At 38.3% G+C, this 18,736-nt stretch overlaps 1 protein-coding gene and 1 long non-coding RNA gene across 4 annotated transcripts in view; one reads left to right on the forward strand and one right to left on the reverse strand.

The window, feature by feature from the left end:
• The window catches only part of KHDRBS2 (KH RNA binding domain containing, signal transduction associated 2), a 551,406-nt gene that overhangs the window by 209,321 nt on the left and 323,349 nt on the right, over positions 1–18,736 (reverse strand). For all 3 annotated transcript variants that reach the window (XR_011429816.1, XR_002802329.2, XM_014734520.3), the window contains exons 5-6: positions 15,732–15,859; positions 10,998–11,196 (exon numbers count right to left, since the gene is read on the reverse strand). Coding sequence is in view for 1 of the 3 variants with exons in the window: in XM_014734520.3 (XP_014590006.1) it covers positions 10,998–11,196; positions 15,732–15,859 (327 nt within the window). In the remaining 2 variants the exon portion in view is untranslated. The remainder of the gene's footprint in view (positions 1–10,997; positions 11,197–15,731; positions 15,860–18,736) is intronic.
• On the forward strand, positions 17,637–18,205 carry LOC138919302 (uncharacterized). The gene is made up of 2 exons (XR_011429367.1): positions 17,637–17,709; positions 17,835–18,205. It is a non-coding gene; the product is annotated as an uncharacterized lncRNA (long non-coding RNA).

The raw sequence follows: 18,736 nt of genomic DNA on the forward strand, positions 1-18,736 counted from the left end.
TGATAAATAAAGGAAAACTAGCCCCTCCTTTTTGTTTATATTTTGCTCTTGCAAATATTTGGTGCTTTTTTTGCTGTGTCAGTAATTAAAAAATTGAATTAGAGAGGGAGGGTATATGTGTGTGTATGAACGTGTCTCTTCTAGAGGGCCTTCAGCTTTCTGATTAGGGAAGATAGGACAACAAGAGAAATTTGGGCCCCATAAACCTCAGTGCTAGAGCTGCTCAGGGTGAGGGCTCACACATTTTCATATGCCATCCTGTCAGCCTACTCCCTGTAAATTTTAGAAAATCTTGAAACTCAGCTCAACGCGGATGCCAGATGCTGAGAAGACACATAAGCGAGTGTATCCGTGCCTTTTCCCCTCTCCTTGGAATATCTGTTAGAAAAAGCAGTGCAAGGAAAGTCAGGAAACCTATGACTGGCATTACCAGCTGTGTGACTTTAGTCCAGTCACTTCTTCTCTGAACCTTAATTTCTCCAACATTAAAATAAAGGAGTGTATTGGACAAAGATAAGACACTTTACCACATCCCAAAGTGCATGACTATCTTTTGCATTCAGGAGACTCTACATAAATCAATGATGGAGTTAGGCAGGTGAGGTACATTAGATTATGTTCAACTCTCTACAGATGTGGGATTCATTGGGCGACCAGGAAAGAGACTGTGATGTTCAGCATGATGACAGGCAGAGTACTGGGAATTCTGAACTCACAGTGCCATCAACTCTAACTGTAACCCACAGAGGTTTTGGGGCAGTGTAACCATCTGGTTTGGACAACTGCCCCAATGGCTTGGCTAAGGAGTCTTCCTAATCTGTAAGCTTGGTTGACTTAATTTGCCCATTTGGGAGAATCGGTTACACTGTATTTCTAGTAGAATTTCACCAGTATGGAAGTGGTACAACAGTTAACAGCCAGAATAGCTCAGGCACCAACCAACGAGATCTGAAGTCTGACCAAGCAGAATGGACACCAACTGATGCTCTGTACTGTGCAGAGCAGCTGACTATATCAGCTGTGGATGCCAGTTTCTGTTTTGGCTGGATATTTTTTTTTCTGCAAAGGAATAAATTCTAGCTCTATTATTCAATAAAAAATATTGCAATATAAGTAACCACCAGAAATTACAACATGGGCTGAAATTATAGCAAAGGGCATTGACTTTTATTTTTCAGTAGTTATAGCTAGTACTGCTGTGTAGAGGGAGAACAGGAAGAATATTAAAGGCAAAATCTCTCGCATTCTCTGTGACACACAGTCCCTGTGATTCATATTATGTGAATTTGTTGTTTTAAATTTTTATTTAAACCAAGAATAGAAAAAAACAGGGAAGATTTTGAGCTTATTCATAGAGGTTGAAAAGAAGGAAAAGATCACCCGAAAGAACAAATTGCTCATCCTCCAGCATCCTAAGCCTCTATGTAGCACTCAAACCCATCGCATCTGCAGCTCTCCAACTCTGTTAATATCCATGACAGTGTAAAATAGAGGACAACTCACTTACATGGATGTGTAGAAGTCAGAGGTTCTGCAGATGAATTAATGTAAAGACATGAAGAAATTTGAAAAAATAAAAAGCCTACCAGTGGCAAATTCTCTACTTTTTTTCTAAGAAATGCAAAGCAGAAGGGTTAAAAGAGGGTCCTTTCGAGTCCCTCTTCTGCCAGATTGGTCCATAATATGGTTTCATATAAAGAGAAAGTACAGTTTCCATCTTTAATAATGAAGAGAAATTGTCTTAACACAAAAATTGGGATTATTAAAAGTTATTTCAAAGATCATCTGTAGTTTCCCGAGTAAAAGCCTTTGGCTCATAAAATATCACAGAAAATAACCACAAAGAATTGTGTCTGAATAAAAGATTTAGAGGCCACTATTTTCCGCTGAATGGGGAATCCACAGCATGGACAAGGACTCAATGCTATTTTATCATTTCTATTTGACTTTCTCCAAAAACCATGGACAAGCTAACAAGTTAGGCAAGTTGTATTTAAGTTTTCTTTGTCAGAAAATTATAAGGGTGGTGTTTGCAAAACACGGAGAGCAGTGCTTTTCAACCAGCGAAAGAAAAAGTGAATTTTAGGATTATTAGATATGTTATGTCATCCTATACAGGGTCTCAATTTTTCAGGGGGCTACAACTGTCAAAATAATAATCAACTCTGAAGAAAAAAATGATATAAAAACTATTAATTTGTACCCAGCACAGCTTTTTAAGAATATACCTACAGAAATAAATTAAGGCTCAACTCACCTTCAGTATTAATCCTCAGGCCCTAAGTAAGAACCAAAGGCAGAAAATAATATAACCTAAAAATATACTTATAACGTTAAAAACGAAAGAATGGTAGCATTTGTTAAGGCTGAGGTGGCAATTTTTGGCATTTTTACTACCGTTTTCCTCCCCACATCTACAGCAGATGCTGCAAAAAGATCATGGCATTATTTTTCCCCAGTAGAGCCAAGAGGAAACTTTAAAATAGTTTATGACATAATATTTTCCATCAGCTAACACTCATCTGCAAAAGGTACAGAGAGTAAACCCACCTTCACCCTTGTAAGTGTTGCAAAAGACATTTGTCATGGTAATTACAAGGCACAGGTTCGGCTACAATCCTGAGTGTTGTGGCCAATAGAAGAATCTGCATCTGTTCTAAAATGACTTAAAAATCTAAGACATAATGCTAGAAGAAGGATGGTTGATTCCAGCTCCAGCAAATTCACACAATTTTTAAAGATGGAATCTTACATTATTTTGGGAAGTAATTTAATATTTAGTAGTGCTTAAATACCACTAACTTTCTATAGAGATTTGAACCACAGTAGTATCGATGTCCATCCTATAGTTTCAAAAGATATTTCATTACCCTCACATGTTTCGCTTATTTTAAATATTAGTTACATTTCAAAAAAACAAAATCCTACAATGTATTCTGATAAATTAGTTTCTACTAAGGGGAGACTAGAGCATGAAACTCAAGCAAGAATGTTTAATGGAATACAAATATCTGAACTAGAAGCTCTAATAAAAGTCTCCCTTCGTTGGGTGAAGGCTCTTGGCTATTACACAGAAAACCACCCCACCTTGCTCCCCTCGAAATGCATTATAGATCAGGCCCATAATCTTTCCTTCCACAAAAATGGCACAAGAATTGATTTCAATTATCATTTAATACTTATTTCCCTCTCCTGTCAAAAAATGTTCCATACACATGAAATTGAAGGTTGGCAGCCTGAACTCATTTATGGAACTTTTAAGGATTATTGATTTACCAGTGAATTTTCTAGTTCTCTCATTGTTACTGGAAGGATGCCTCAGAGTCTGAATTAGATGACAGGATGGGCTGGCATGCCGATAGGCTTAGTTAAGACTGATGGAAAGAAAAGCTACTCAAAAATTTGTCAAGATGAATTGTATGAATTAGGCTAACATGATTGATTATACATGGCCAAAATCTCTCATGTAGCATTGAACTGACATCTCTCTTGCTTTATTGTGTGCCAAATACCTCCTTGATGTCCAGGTATTAACTGCTGGAAAAAATATGAGGTAATTTAAAAATAAATGGGTCTATGTCTTTGAAAACCAGAAACTATTTTGTGTACCTGAGGGTTTTTTTGTTTTCATGCTACGCTAACGTATAAGCTACAAGAGAGTGTTTCTTTAAGCATATATTTACGTTGTCAATATGTTTTTATAGTGTGATGTTCTGATGGACACTTCCGAAGTTACATGCCTTTATCTGCACTTTTAATTCTCTCTCACAACCTTTGTTAAAAGGACACCATCTCCACAAGGAACGGCATACTTACCAAAGCACCACATGATTATAGCCAAGCATAGCAAAACAGACTTTCAGAACTGGAAAGAAACTAAGGTGATACAGTGAGTTTTTTCCTTGAAGGATACCCCTCCCCACTCCTCCGGCCCTTCATACACATTTTCCTATAAATGTTGCCATTGTTTTCCTCTACAGGAGATCCAGAGTTTGTGGGTCCTGAAGATGATATGACTTCGAATTCTATCTTTAAGAAAAAGGTTACAAAATTGTGAATACAAATCAGGTGTAAAAGTGAATATTTATTTTGAATGACAAAAGCAATCATGACCAATTGCAAAATTTTAAAATCTGAAAATACAAAAACATCAAAAATCCAGAAAACAATATAGTATTTTTATTAAGTATTCTTGATACACCCCTATACTATTTTTTCCTACTTTTTGAGGGCATAATTTGTTATCACCATTATTACGACCAGTGATTTTATAATATTTTCTACAGAGAGGAGAGCAAATTCTGTTTTTTCCTCTAGCACAGTTGATAGGAAAAGTTTTGTTATTATCAGTAGTTTGGGAAAGTTTTCTTTAGTTTCATAATTCATCACTGGTTATGTCATAGGCTGTTAAGATTATTGTCAAATTTGGGGAAGCTTCTATCAAGTTACTTTCATAGCTGAGCTGAATGACATGGAAGACCATCACCAACCACATACTTCCAGCACCAGTGCCGGAGTTCATAATCAAACAGCAGTCAGACCTCCGTCGGCGAATACTTGTACAATGCCACTAGCTGAGATGGGAAGAGTATTCCTGCAATCATTTCTACAGCAGAATGTTAGCAATATGTAAATTATACAAATAAAAATATTCCACTACACTCAAACTACATGAATCTCCAACACAAACTCCACTTAGCATGATCTCACAAATAGCCTTGCCCAGTCTAACACCACCTGATCCAACGCGAGTGTGACAGGTGGGGAAGTGACCTCCACCCATTGTAGGTAAAATTCCTTACTTTTGCAACAAAGAGACATGACTCCATGAGCATGTTTAATGCTTCTCCCAGAGCCTCGGAAAGGAGCTTCATTAGTATCTATGTCAATCCTTCACTACCCACCCTTCCCACAGCCCTTGGTCCTGTCCCCCAACCCTCCCTATCTACAAACATATCTTTGAATCAGGCTTGATTGCATTCTCTTATTCTTCCCACACCTACTTGTCATCAAATCCCATTGCTTCCATCTTCAGCGTTCTCTTTGGCCTTGAACCTTTCAATCCCATCCTATGCTCACAGCCAAGGCCACATCTCAGCGAGCCTCACTATTGTTGATCCCCTAAATCTTCTCTCCTTTCTTCACTTTGTTCTCCAATCCACCCAAAACAACTGAGAACTATAAAATCTCCCAAAACCTTAGTTCCTCTTCTGCTCAAAAACCTCCAGGTGGCATTTTATCACAATCAGTGAAGTTATAAGCTCAGCCTTTGGGATCATCTGCTATCCCATATTATCCCCACTGCTCTCTTAAGTGAACTCTGTTTCCCCAAATAGTTCTCCTGGATTCTTCAGATTTGCTATGAAAGCTCCCTCTTCTTGCCTTCCCTCTTATCATCTCTTCTGCGTGGAGCTTCCTCCCTCTTCTCGCTATTTCTTGAAGTTGTTCTTAGTCATCTTGGTCTGCTCTTGTTTTGCTCAGCCTCTTAGAGACTTTCTAAAACACCCACAGCCATAATGGAATTCCTTTTACTCATGCAGATATAGTTTCTATTTGACACTTAATATATGCTCTGTCGTAACGTCATTCACTTAATATTTATATAAAATATGTATGAGTGTGCATATATATAACGTCTTTCCAACAATATCATAAGTAGGTCCAATTCAATTGCTATTACCAAGCACTTTACTTAGAACTGCAAAGATAAACTTAAGAAACACCCAAGTTTTCTTTTAGTTCTGCTTGTAGGACGTTAAATCTTGTAAGTGGGAGAAGATAAGAGCAAAAATTACTTCTAATAGAGGGTAGAGAAGACAAGAGCCCTATATAGCAATTACAGTACTGTAGGTTAATTGTTCAACTCTTCGTCTCTCTTGCTAGATGGCATGGTTTTGAGAGTAGAGCAGTGTCTCTTTAACCACAGATTTTATATTTCCAGCACCTACTTTCTGGAGCTATTGAGGTCTCTGTTGTGAGAGGTGTTCAGGCAGGCGCTGGGAGATGTCCTAAATATTGCTAAGGGAAGTCAAACACTGACTTGTAGTCTGGGTGGCAGGTACAACATATAATAATCTGTATATATGTGTGTGAGTTCTCTGTGAGACAAATGCTATGTAGGATATTTTATGGTGACAAACAGAGAGGCTTTGGAGACAGAAAACTGGGTGCAGGTCTCGATTCCTAGCTTCAGTGTACTCATCTACTAAAACACGTCATCAATAACTGGTTGGTGGTGTTATCATGAGACTAGGTGAAGTAATATCCAGTGACTGGAACCTGGTAGGTATTCAAAAGTTTAAGTTCAATCTCTTTTAATGTATTATCCACTGACAGAGCTGATCAGCTTCATATTTTGTTGTGTGGGAGGTTTTTAAAATCTACTTTTCAATTCCCCAAACCTACTTCAATCATGATGATGGATCTGTAAAATGTACATGTATTCTCTTAGCAGAAGGTCAGTGAAAAGAAGCTTTAAAATATTTAAAGTCTGGATTAAGATGTGGAACAATTAAACTAAAATTCACATTTTTTTTTAAGACTCTGCTAACACTAATGATGGTTTTAAACAGCAATCTCATTTACAGTAAGCTGTTTCTTGTCAGGCAAGCAGCGAGGAGTGAATTTGATTACCTATATACATTCTCTGTGGTCAGAAACTTAATGCTGAGACTCAGCAGGGGAGAAAGACAAGTCTGAAGAGCGAATTGGCTTGGAGTGTCCTTTGTAATAAAGGGAACCTTTTCCAAGAAATTTTATCTGAAAGTTAAGAACTCCTCTGAGAGTTTTGCCATCAACTCAGCCTGGTGCTATTATTTTGTTACTGAGACACTTAAACTTCTGTTTTTCTTATCCCTTACGGAAGAATCAATAGTTTAAAATTAGAGCAGAGGGTAGCGGCTCTTGAGTGTTAATCTGAGTTTGGTATTGAGACTTCAAAGATGCTGTCAGCAGCTTCTCAGCCATGTATTAAACTTTTTATGGACTCACTGGATTGCTTTTAGGAAAAAAAGTTAAAATATGCCATAGGACAGGTTTTAATAAAATATGACACAAAAGAGTTTTTTAAAAACAGTATCTACTTTTTCCCGTAATCAGCAGTATGTTATTGTAGATATATTTTGAGATATGTGCCAAGTTCCTAATATTTTCTCCATCTCTGGAAATGAGTGTCTCCCCATATTATCCTAGGGGTTGGGTCCCTAGTAACCATATTTATACTGTGTGAACTTCACTCCTACACTCCTCTCACCACTGGTGGCTGATGAGTGGTAGATCTCACACCGGGTTTTCAGAAACCTGCCCTGTAGGCATAGCTGACTGACTGGTGTTAGACACCTGACAACTTGGATGAGCATGATTCTCCCACCTGGGGATCCAGCTTAGGACTCAGAGCCAGACAGCCAGTCAGCATCGGTAGGTGATGAGAACTGGACATGTAAACGTGGCAGCCCTAGGATGGACATATTTTACCAAGATCTGATGGCATTCCTATTACTGGACATCATGACTCTATATTCAAACAACAACCCTCCCCCCAAGTTTGTTTGTTTACTTATTTATTTATTACTAAAAGAAGATAAAATTGCTTCTGCTATTTGTAATCAATGATGCCCAGTTAATTCACCAAACGTAGGTAAATGTCTATGACTTCCACGGGTTCATAGCTTATTCCAGGCAGAAATTAAAGAATATCATACATGATGGAATTTTCTATAATAGTTACTTTTTGTTGAGTGCCTATAATGTTCTAGGTACTTATGCACGTTTATAAGTGCCTATGAATATTTATTTCTAGTATTCAGGGCAGTCTTGTGAAGCTGAATTGATTACTCCATTATACAGAAGGGAAATCCAAGCCTCAGAATGTTTATAAGTTACCAGCTGGTGACAAACCTAGAATTCATACCTCGGGATGCTGCTGTGTGTTTCAAAAGTCAGGTCCTGCCCACCCAGAAACGCAACAGAGGTTCCTAAAGGCCAGACACCTTTAATGGGATCTCGGGCTAAATTTCCAACTCCCCCTGTGGTACACCTCCTTTCAATAAACGATGCTTCGATTTAACCCAGTTGTTCAGTTCAAGGATCAGTTTACCCTTCACGTCACAAAAGTCACACAAATTATCTTTTACTCCTTTTTCTTTTTCACCCATCTTACATCTATTCCGTCAAATCATTTTCAGAGAACACTCAGAGTCTGATCTCCTCTCAGCCCCTCCAAGCCATCGTTTTGTCAGTGGAAAATATTGCAATGAGTTACTCACCGGTCTCCCTGTTTCCACTCTGGTGGCCACCCCCTTCCCATATTCTGTTCTCAGTGATGTATGCAGAATAAATCTTTTAAAACATAAATCTGATCACGTCACTTTCCTGCTCGAAACTTTCCAATAGCAGCAGGAATTGGCCTGTCCATCCCTGGACCTTATCTACGCCCTCCCCTCACACAGGCTGCTCCAGCTTCCGTGTCCTCCTGCTGATCCCCAAGCATTTCAAGCAGGTTCTGTTTCAGGGCATTTATGCTTGCTGTTTCCTTCAGCTGGGATGCTCTTTGCAGAGGCAGTCCATTGGCCTGGACCCTCACTTAATTTAGGCGCTTGCTGAAGTCTCCACTTTAGAGAGAACTTCCCTGACTGCCCTTTTTTGTTTCTGGGAAAGAGTCACCCTGTGCTAACACCTGTTGCCAATCTTCTTCTTCTTCTTTTTTTCCCCCTTCCCAAAGCCCCAGTATATAGCTGTATATCCTAGTTATAAGTCCTTCTAGTTCTTCTATGTGAGCGCCATCACAGCATGGCTACTGACAGATGGGTGGTGTGGTTCCGCGACTGGGAACCTGACCTGGGCCAATGAAGTGGAGCACACCGGACTTGAACCACTAAGCCGTCAGGGCTGCTCCCTAACTGCCCATTTTAAAGCAGTGCCCTCCGCCCGTCTCTCTCCAGAGCACTTAGCTCCATCTGGCATTACTTTATTCATTTACTGATATATGCTTGTTTTCTGTCTCCTCCCATTAAAATGTCAGCTTTAGGAAAGCAGGTATTTGGTCTGTCCTGTTCACAGCTATGTCTCCAGAACCTTCACAACAGTGCCTGAAATAATATGGAGGCTCAGTAAATGACTGAGTGAATGAATCAAAGGGATTTGACAAAATCTAGGTAAAAGATTCAGATTACATGGCTTTAAGTATTTTCTTTTACTCATTCTAGGAAGTACTTCCCCTCCTGGATTTCCCACTCAGGATATAACCCTTCTCACCCATGTTCCTATAAATTCTTTAGACTTTTGCCTCTGACTCTTACTTGCCTGGTACTCCAGGAATTTCTTCATTGTAAATCAGAGTGCATGTGAAAGGCTGCACTGTTTTCGCTGCTACATGAAAGGCTATGATGTTCCGCCAACCTTGCTCTCTTTTATCAGTGTGCTAGATGCCCTGAAAATTCTTTGATTAATAACAATCTTGACCACTATTATGCGAAAAGTTTTTCTCTCTCTTTTAATTTTTGAAATAAGATTTGACTCTTTACACCCCTGTCTGGAAGACAAAAACACCATAGTGGGAAGGTATACAAAGATAGCAGAGCTAAAAGATTCCTCAGAGATAAAAAAGAATGATCCCATCATCCGTGTTGGGGATTTTTAACTCATTCATTGAACAAGTACTTATTTTTTACATACTATGTCTCCGGAAGAGATGGCAGAAACAGGACTAGGCTCTGTGTTTCCTGACGTGTGGGCTTGTTTACAGGGTAGAATATGTTTTCTGCTTCTGATTTCTCAATTTTCAGATGCTGAAGATTTTAAATATTGGTACTTAATGTATAATAGATACTTTAGATGAACACATTTCATCTTTTCCAGTAGAAAAGGATTTCCAAAAATTTTTCTTTACCCTTGCAGATATTAGTCAATGTTTCACATTTAAGGAGCAACATTATTCCTAAAAGCTAACATACTCTAAGCATTATTACATTCTTAATGACACCTTACCGACTATGTTCACTTTATTTTAGGATCAAGTTTTGCTTGGTTATTAACCAGTCCATAAAACATTTCTGTTTTGAGTGCCCAGCATGTGACAGTAACTGTCCTTGAAGAGTTTATATTTAATTAGTAATCATTCACAGAGGATGTTTAAGAGGACAGCATGTCTGTGGGTGGTTGAAGGAAACAAACACCTGGATCTGGGGATGAGCATGCTGAGGAGGTTAAAGGCAAAATGAACCTCTTCCTAGGACAATGATCCGGCTGGCATCAGTTCAGTTTAACATTTACAGTGACTTACTATGGTTACACAAATGAATAGGAAACTGTCCCTTTTCACAATTTTTGTAATATAGTAGAAGAAATGGATACAGGGACTAGCATACATGTGACTAGTGGACTAAAGACGTAGACGAAAGGTCAAAGGGTGTATCAAGCGATACAGTGATGGGAAAGGGGGGCAATGCTTAGAGACACTGAATTTCTTCTGTTCATTCTATATTTGTTTGAGTTCTTCATACCTGCCAATTTCAGACCTTTCATACAGTGAAAGAGAGAGTAACGATGTTTAAGTGAAAGACCAGCCACACTGTCTTACATTATTACCAAAGTTTATAATACAATCACATTATATTTAAGTATTTCCGAGTGAGTTTTATGCTAATCTTTATCACGTCGCAGAAGAATCTTGTAAACATATGATGATGCACATTATCCTCATAATTATTTCCATTTTGAAATTGACCATGTCTTCTAAAGGTAAGAAAACCTCAGGACAGTTTGATTCTTAAAATGCAAGCTCTGTAACTGGTACTAACAACAATGATGGCACCTGTAAAATGAAAGCTTTTCCAAAATGCTCTCATTTAAATGTACTGCTTAAACTCTGTTGCAAATGACATTTGTTTTCTGCAATGAACATCATCTGCTATGTTCATGGTATATGAACGTATTTGAGGCTTAGCTTGTTATTCAGTCCGTTTAGTCTTCCTAACAATGGATTTCTTGAGGGTACTTACATATTCCTCATAAGTCTCGTGGGCTGGAGGAGGGGGTGCCCTGTATCCTGGCACTGTTGGTGCCCCCCTGGCTCGTGGGGTAGGGACACCTCTTGCTACAGGGGGCACTGGAAGAGCTCCACGGGTCACAGTGGTCCCTCGAGGGGTGAGCACACCTCGTCCAGGTGGCGGGGGAGGAGGAATGGCACCCCCACGGCCCCTAGGACAAACAGGTCATGTACAAATCAGAGACAAGCAATGAGAGAAAGAGACTAAAACAGATAAAACTCCCAAACTATAGCCTCCATATCATGGGGAAAAAAAGCAGTGATCTCTGCATGCATGTATGTGTAAGTGTGTGTATGAGACAGTAGGTGTGTGTGTTTGTGAATGTGTGTGTGAGACAGTATGTGTGTGTGTGTGTTTAACTGAGATTCTTTAGGATGTAAAGCAATTTGACTTCCATAGAATAAATTTTGTAAATACTGGTTTTGAATTAGTTATCATGAAAACCATGTAAAATAGTGTCATATATTCTTTCATAAAACACAAAAACAAAACTAAACCAAGCAAACAAACAAAAACCAACTCCCTCTCGTTTTATTCCAAATTTTCCAAGAAGACCCAAATTAGAGCATCGTCTAATATACGAGTCACTGGACCATCTATGAAAGTGAGCTGCTAAAGGTCTGTCTCCTCCCTGCAGGAGGTTATTGACATTGATATGCAATGCTGTCATCTACAAAAAAAAAAAAAAAGATCTGCCTGCACTTCAATACTTTAATAAAATGAGGAACTCTAACCACGGTGATATCATTGTGTTTATTATAGTAGCTTAAGCTTGAGGTCACTTGAAATCACAACTCATTGTCATTGATTTAGCATCATGCATGTAACCCCCCGAACCGGTACCGTCTCTGATATAATTTATTTTCCTGTGGTAACTATGGTGCTAGTGAAAGACATTAGGATTCTGCAAAAAAGGACAGACTGAATACTCGGTACTATAGTGCTTGACACAAAAGCAACTTGTACTAAAAGCCTAAGATCAAATGGGTGCAGCCAACTTTTATGGTATTCGGAGGTCTCTGGAAAGGTTGAGTGTTTGTCTGAAGTCTTTGGGCAAAAGCATGGTTATTTCATTTTTTATGATGTCTGAAAGGCTGGCCTCCAGAAAGCACTGCTTTGAGCAGGAACACTAAAGCTTTGGGGAAAATGATGATCACTGGGATGTCAACAGTCCCACAGTTTGGCTGTGCCCACAGGTGGGGATGTCTGTGACGCTTTCTGTGTGAATAGCAGTCGGCTGGCTCTTTCTTGCTTGTGGAGAACGAGGTTGTATGAGTGAACAGTAAGAATGCTGGTAAAGCTTTTAACAGTTTTAAATAGATTACAGCGCTGATGAATAGAGAAATTATCAGAGAACTTATTGTGAGGCTAATGTAAAGAGGACCCTCTCCTGGATTGAGGAAAGGTGAAATACAAAAGAGCCAGAAGGCCCAGTGCCGCTTCAAGCACAACATAGCCGAGAATACAATATTCTTTATTATCATGATAATATAAAAACACATGTATAAAAAAGGATGGGACGACCAATTTTACCTTCCCTGGGCCTCTAAGCACCTATCTGTTTCCCAGTAAGGAGAGTGAGCGTAAGTCCCGGTTTGCCCAGAATAGTTCTGATTTACAACTGCTGTCCCAGCCGCCTGTTCAGTTTGGCATTTTAACACTCTCAGAAGTGTCCACGTGTGGATAGTAAGTTATATGTCACCCTACTTTAAACTATATCTGCATGTCCTGGCTATACCACTGAATAATCACAGGTAAGGATTATAACTCTCTGGGTCTGAAGGGAATGTTTTCGTAATGGGGTAAAATCAGATTTCTGAATCTGTAACAATTCTTCCTGCTTTTAAATTATGTGATGCTCACATGAAATCTAATTTCTCATTCCATCCCTTCATCAACTGTCTGCCAGACACAGCCCCAGAAAACCTGCCTCCTGTCTGTCTGTCTGTCTCATTGCTCTAATTCTTCCCTATCACTCACAGGGATGAATGAGTAGTCTTTCCCAGAAACAAATATAATTACGACCTCTTTAACAAACTCCATTAGTGCTATGTATTAGTCCTCATTGTAGTAAACAAAAGCCTTCAAAATCTGCCGCTAACATTTTATTTTCCACTGTTTGCTCTCACTCCACATGTAGTGGTGATGTGTTAGAGATGTCACACATCTCACTTCTTCAATCATGTAATATACATTATTATAATGTAAGATGTAATGCTTTGTTCTCTGGTATGCATTTTTATTGGAAGATTAGATAGTTTTCATAGATATGTTTAATGAAATGTAAATTCCTTTAATTAAATACATTTTCAACAAATTATTATAGAAGTTTTAAAATATCCCAGGCATAATTCCTTTTGAATATAAGTAACTGAATAGTCATACTTTCGTAAGAATTCACAAATTAGCATCAATTAGCTCATGTTTTCAAGAGCTTTCTGATCAATATGATTTTCTGTTGTGTGAAGTTTTTTCCTTATTCCTTTTTTTTTTTCTTTGCTGAGGAAGACAAGCCCTGAGCTAACATCTGTTGCCAATCTTCCTCTATTTTATATGTGGGTCACCACCACAGCATGGCTGATGGGTGGTGTAGGTCTGTGCCCAGGATCTGAACGTGTGCACTCAGGCCACTGAAGTGGTGTGTGCCAAACTTAACCACTAGGCCATGGGACTGGCCCCTCCTTATTCCTTTTTAACTGCAGATACATTTCATCATGTGGTTTGAAATAGAAGACAACAGAGTTCTGTTCCATTTACTTTCATTAATGTTAATATATTGATGGTATCAATATAGCATTGGAAGTGAAGTTTAAGTTCCAATATTAATTTTCTTGTCTTTTTAATATGCAGTATCAGATCAGTATGATTTATGGGATATTAAAAATCAAGGGCTTTCAATGAAATTTTTCTTCTAAGATAGTGAAAACCCCAGATCACAATGCACTATTCTTTACTAGATCATTAAAGAGATTACTATTTTAGAATAAAATATTTACTAAATTGAAATCCTATATGGTCCACTCAAATATGGCAAATGTAGTGTTACACTGAGGAACATCAACACCAAAACAAAATCTATTAATACGATGATTTTATAATCTTGAAAGCAGGTTAGTGCAGTATTTTTAAAAAATGGTTCCAATTTCAAGGACTATGGAATACAAACAAGCTGTCTCCTCTGTAGACATGCTAAATATATACTTAGGTTACATCACATAAACTGACAAAAGTGGCATTTTTTTGAACTATAAAAGTGATAATTTCATGATTCAAACCATACGATTTCATCAATTTAAGATTACCCGCAATGATGTCGTTTCACAACCCATCATGAAATTAGAAATGTACAAGGTTTTATAAAAGGCTGATTCCATAAAAAAGTATGACCACAAAATAAAGTTATGTCACATTAATTCTTAGCAATAAATAAATGTTCCTGGATAGCACTAGAAAGCTATGTTTTTTATTTTTTTAAGATAAAAATGTAAAAAATAAGCTCTAGAACATTTTCAGAAGCTTTTCCTTTAATCAAATGTAATTTCCAGAATTGGCATGTTTTACCTTTAGACCTTTATTGCCCGGGTTATACATTCATCATTCTTAACTTTTTTTTTTTCTGATAAGTGTGAAATCGAGATGTTTATGATTTAAATATTAAAACAGCTGTCTTTTGACAGTGATGGTTAAAAATATTTGGGGCATAATTTAATAAATAAATTGAACCAGCAAAGTGTCTTAGAATCTCTTAAGATGATTTCTCTGCAACGTAAGAAATAATATTCTAGATTGATGTCCTTTAGAGAGTTGAAGGCCAACTACAAGAGGGTGAAGGCAATGACTGAATCACATTGTGTGTGTGTGAAGGCTATGAGTACTTTCTGCTTTAATTCTTGTCAAAGCAAGGCTTCCTGTTGAAAGCTTGACAAATTCAGAATTCTACAAAGCAAATCCCAATGCAGAAAGATTCCAATTTCTTTGCAAAGTGACCGACGTCAAATAAAATTCTCTGATGACCAAGGACATTGCAAAGTCAAATGTAACTGAACTTAAATACTCTTAGCATAGGCCATGCAAGAATTGTGCTTCTGGCTTTCTGGACTGGTGGTATATATATATTATCTACCTATCTATCTAAATATCTTCTATCTATCTATCTATCTTTCTGTCATCATCACCTATCTCTCTACCTATCTGGCAAGACTACTTCAATTCAAGGGCCACTTAAGACACAAACAAAATTTGTAACTTTCTTCGTGTGCAAGGCCATCCTGGTTCAACAAGGCAAATGACTGTATCATCTGATGTCCTAATCATGGGGACAGGCACAAGAGTAGGAAGTCTCAGGTGTGCTCTTATTTTCTTAGGATAGTCATTAAGAGCTCAAACCATGAATTCTGGAGTCAGACTGTCTGTGTGACCTTTGGGCAAATTCCTTACACCTTTCTGTACCTCAATTTCTCAGCTGTAAATAATACTTAACCCTGGTATGGAGGATTTGACGAGTTGATTTACGAAAGTTCTTGTGTGCTCTATAAACATTTGCTGTATTGCTTTTGTGGTGGTGGTGGTTACTGTTGCTGATGCTGCTGTTGTTTACTCCTAACTGGGATCATGACACAGAGCAAGCCAGCAAAGGACTGCCATCCTCATTTGTTGTTAATTTATTCCAAGTATGAACTAATGTACCTTGAAGGAGTTGTGGGAGCTATTCTGATCCCTCTGCCTCTAATACCTCTGCCACGACCAGAGTCCTCTGAGCCATTTAAGTAAGACAATTCACGTAGTTGTTCCTGACGAATTTCATCATTGTAGTCCTAGAAGAAAAAACATGACCTGATGAGTTAAAATGGGGCATTGGATTCTTAGAGCTGAACAAACACAGTTAGAAAGGAAATTTTCCATTTATTTTCTGGAGCCTAGTATATGAAAATCCAAAATGACGAAAAAGTGAATATACTTTAAATTCCTATTTTTATAAAGAGAAATTGAAGTTGCTTGTTTTATCAAGGAAGTATTCAGCAGGAAATCAGATGAGATTTGTTGGGATATCACTTGATGTGTTACCCAGAAAAAGAAAGATGGCACTATAGAACAAGATCTTGGAATGTACCAAGGTTATGACTGTCAACATGAGGATTACTAAAAAAAGCAACTTTACTGGGATGAATATGTGTAGATTATGAATGACTGCATGATACTCAAATATCTCCTGATGCATAAACTGAAAAGGGGCAATCTCAAGTCCCTAAGTAGGTACCGTGTGAAAACCATAAAGAAGTGCAAATAAAGATAGCACAGTTTCAGATGATTGGTAAGCTGTGAGTTCCAACCAAACAATTTGATGGGCAATGTTTAAGAATGAGGAACTTTCCATGTGTTCTACCGTTGGGCTGATGGAAAGTGGTAGCCATAGCATAAGGCAAATTACACACAGTAATAACCAGAGATTCAGTCAAAGAGACAATCTCTATCCTTCATCAGTGTGAAAAGGTAACAGTCATTTCAGTGGGACAAGAGAGTGGATCTGAGTCACTAAAGATGAATGCTATCTTCAAAAAACAAACGACAGTATCACCTGTCTCTCATTTTACTAACATAGACACATACACACCCCACCCTGGTTGAACAGTACAAAACTGAGTAATTGGTTACTTTTGCCAAATGGCCAATCTGATGAAGTTCTTTTCCAGTACACATATGTTTAAGTGAAATCACTCTAGTGGATTTTCTAGTGCTGGAGAGGAGTCTAGGAGTTGAGACTAGAAATATTTGTAGAGGGCAGGCTAACAGACATGACATTTGAGGCCTAGTTGTGGGCGCAGAAAACAAGTCTATCATTTCACCAAATGATGCCAGTTTAGCTCTGCATGTGTGCGTCATAGTAATATTAAGTGAAAACTGTGTCCACTCACCCATGTACCTCTGTCTAGAAAATGGTAGGGATGCATTGAGCCTACAAGGATTTCTAATGCAGCTTTACCTCATGCTCCAAATACTGCCTTGATTACAAGCAAAGGTACTAGTCACTCCAAAGCATTTATTTTCTTATTTTTAACACGCTGCTTTCATGTTTATCCTCTTCAGCACCTGATTATAGTGATAACGGGCTCAAACTGGTTGGCTAAGAGAAGAGCTATACAGCAGAAAATTACAGTTTCTAACAAGTCATACATTATTCAATTTCTACCTGTTAATTTTCACATTTAAACAACAACCAAACTGAAGAATAAACACATCTATTATTTTATTAGGAACAGGAAATGTGATGAATTGCTACTTCTGAGTGAATTGACTAGCCACCATCAAAATAAAAATTAATTCCATAACTTTCCCATGTAATATTCCTAATTTGAAAGGAAGTCTTTGTAGCTTCTTATCTGAAAACCCATGTACTCTCAGAATCCTTATAAACTGTAAAAAGAGATAGATTTTCATTGTTGGCAATACTGAGGGTTGAGACAAAAATTAATAAATTGCAGCTGAATTCAGTATATGTAAAAGTTTACTTTAGAGTATAAATATTTTTATGCCAGAATCAGAAAATGGAACAATGTGGATGTAGTCTGAGTCATTATGTAGTCATAAAGAAGGGGAGGACGAGGAGGCGGAGGTGAAGGAGGACGAAGAGGGAAAGAGAGAGGAGGAGAAACATACTAATCAGATGGTATGATAGAACAATTCTCAATTTTACTATTACTGAACAGTTACTATTTACTGAAATTACTGAACAATTTGCTGAAAATTTGTTCAGGCATCTGTGCATTCATACTCATTCATACTCTTCAATAGGGCCCATCACACCGACTCTGGAATTGGCCACATGATTTGCCTTAGTCCATGGGACAAGAAAAAAATATGACAAAAGCAGAAACTTGGAAAGTGCTTGCATATCAGAGCCTGTCTTTTCTTGACACTGGAAACTCTTATGCCCCCAGGGGAAGAAGCCTGGACTAGCTTTCTGGAGGATGAGAGAGCATGTGGCGAAGAGGCTCCCATCATTCCTTCCCTCCCGGTCATCGCATCTGAGGCCACAGACATGAGTGAAACCATGCTAGCACATCCAGTCCCAGTCAAGCTGAAGAAGACCAGAAAAATCACCTACCAAAGCCCAGAACTGGTGGATAATAATAATAAATATAATAAATAATAATAATAACAAATTGGTGTGTTAAGCCAGTATTGTGGTGTTTTTTTCTGTGTAAAAGCTAACACATACAGAAGGGCTGGTCAGCATGGAACACGAGAGACCAGAGTCAGAGAGGCACACCTCAGCAGGCTGTTTCCTGTCCCGTCCAAAGGGAGGGTGCTCAGGCCCAGGTGTGATCTGCATGTTTCTTGGGGCAGGTGTAGCTTTGGTATGTAGGGAAATATGACTGAATGTCATAACCTAGTGTCATCAAAGTTTGAACTGTCCATTTAAATCTCTTTATTCAGAGTCTATGCTCACCAATCCAACTGCAGAATGGAATTCAGCTCCTAGATAGAAATCCGCTATTATGGGGAGAATCTGTTAGTCTTACTAAGATGAATAGTTGACACTGCAGGTTAATTCTTGGTGTCAGCTAAACAACTATTGTTGATATATAATCAAGTTTCTCATGAATTTAGTTAGATACACTCTGTTTTAAGAAATGGATCATCTTCCAGGGCTTTGGGGGCCAAGACAATGCTGACTTCTAACTACATGTGCA

This window comes from Equus caballus, chromosome 20, assembly GCF_041296265.1.
Source record: "Equus caballus isolate H_3958 breed thoroughbred chromosome 20, TB-T2T, whole genome shotgun sequence".
Taxonomy (NCBI): Eukaryota; Metazoa; Chordata; class Mammalia; order Perissodactyla; family Equidae; genus Equus; species Equus caballus.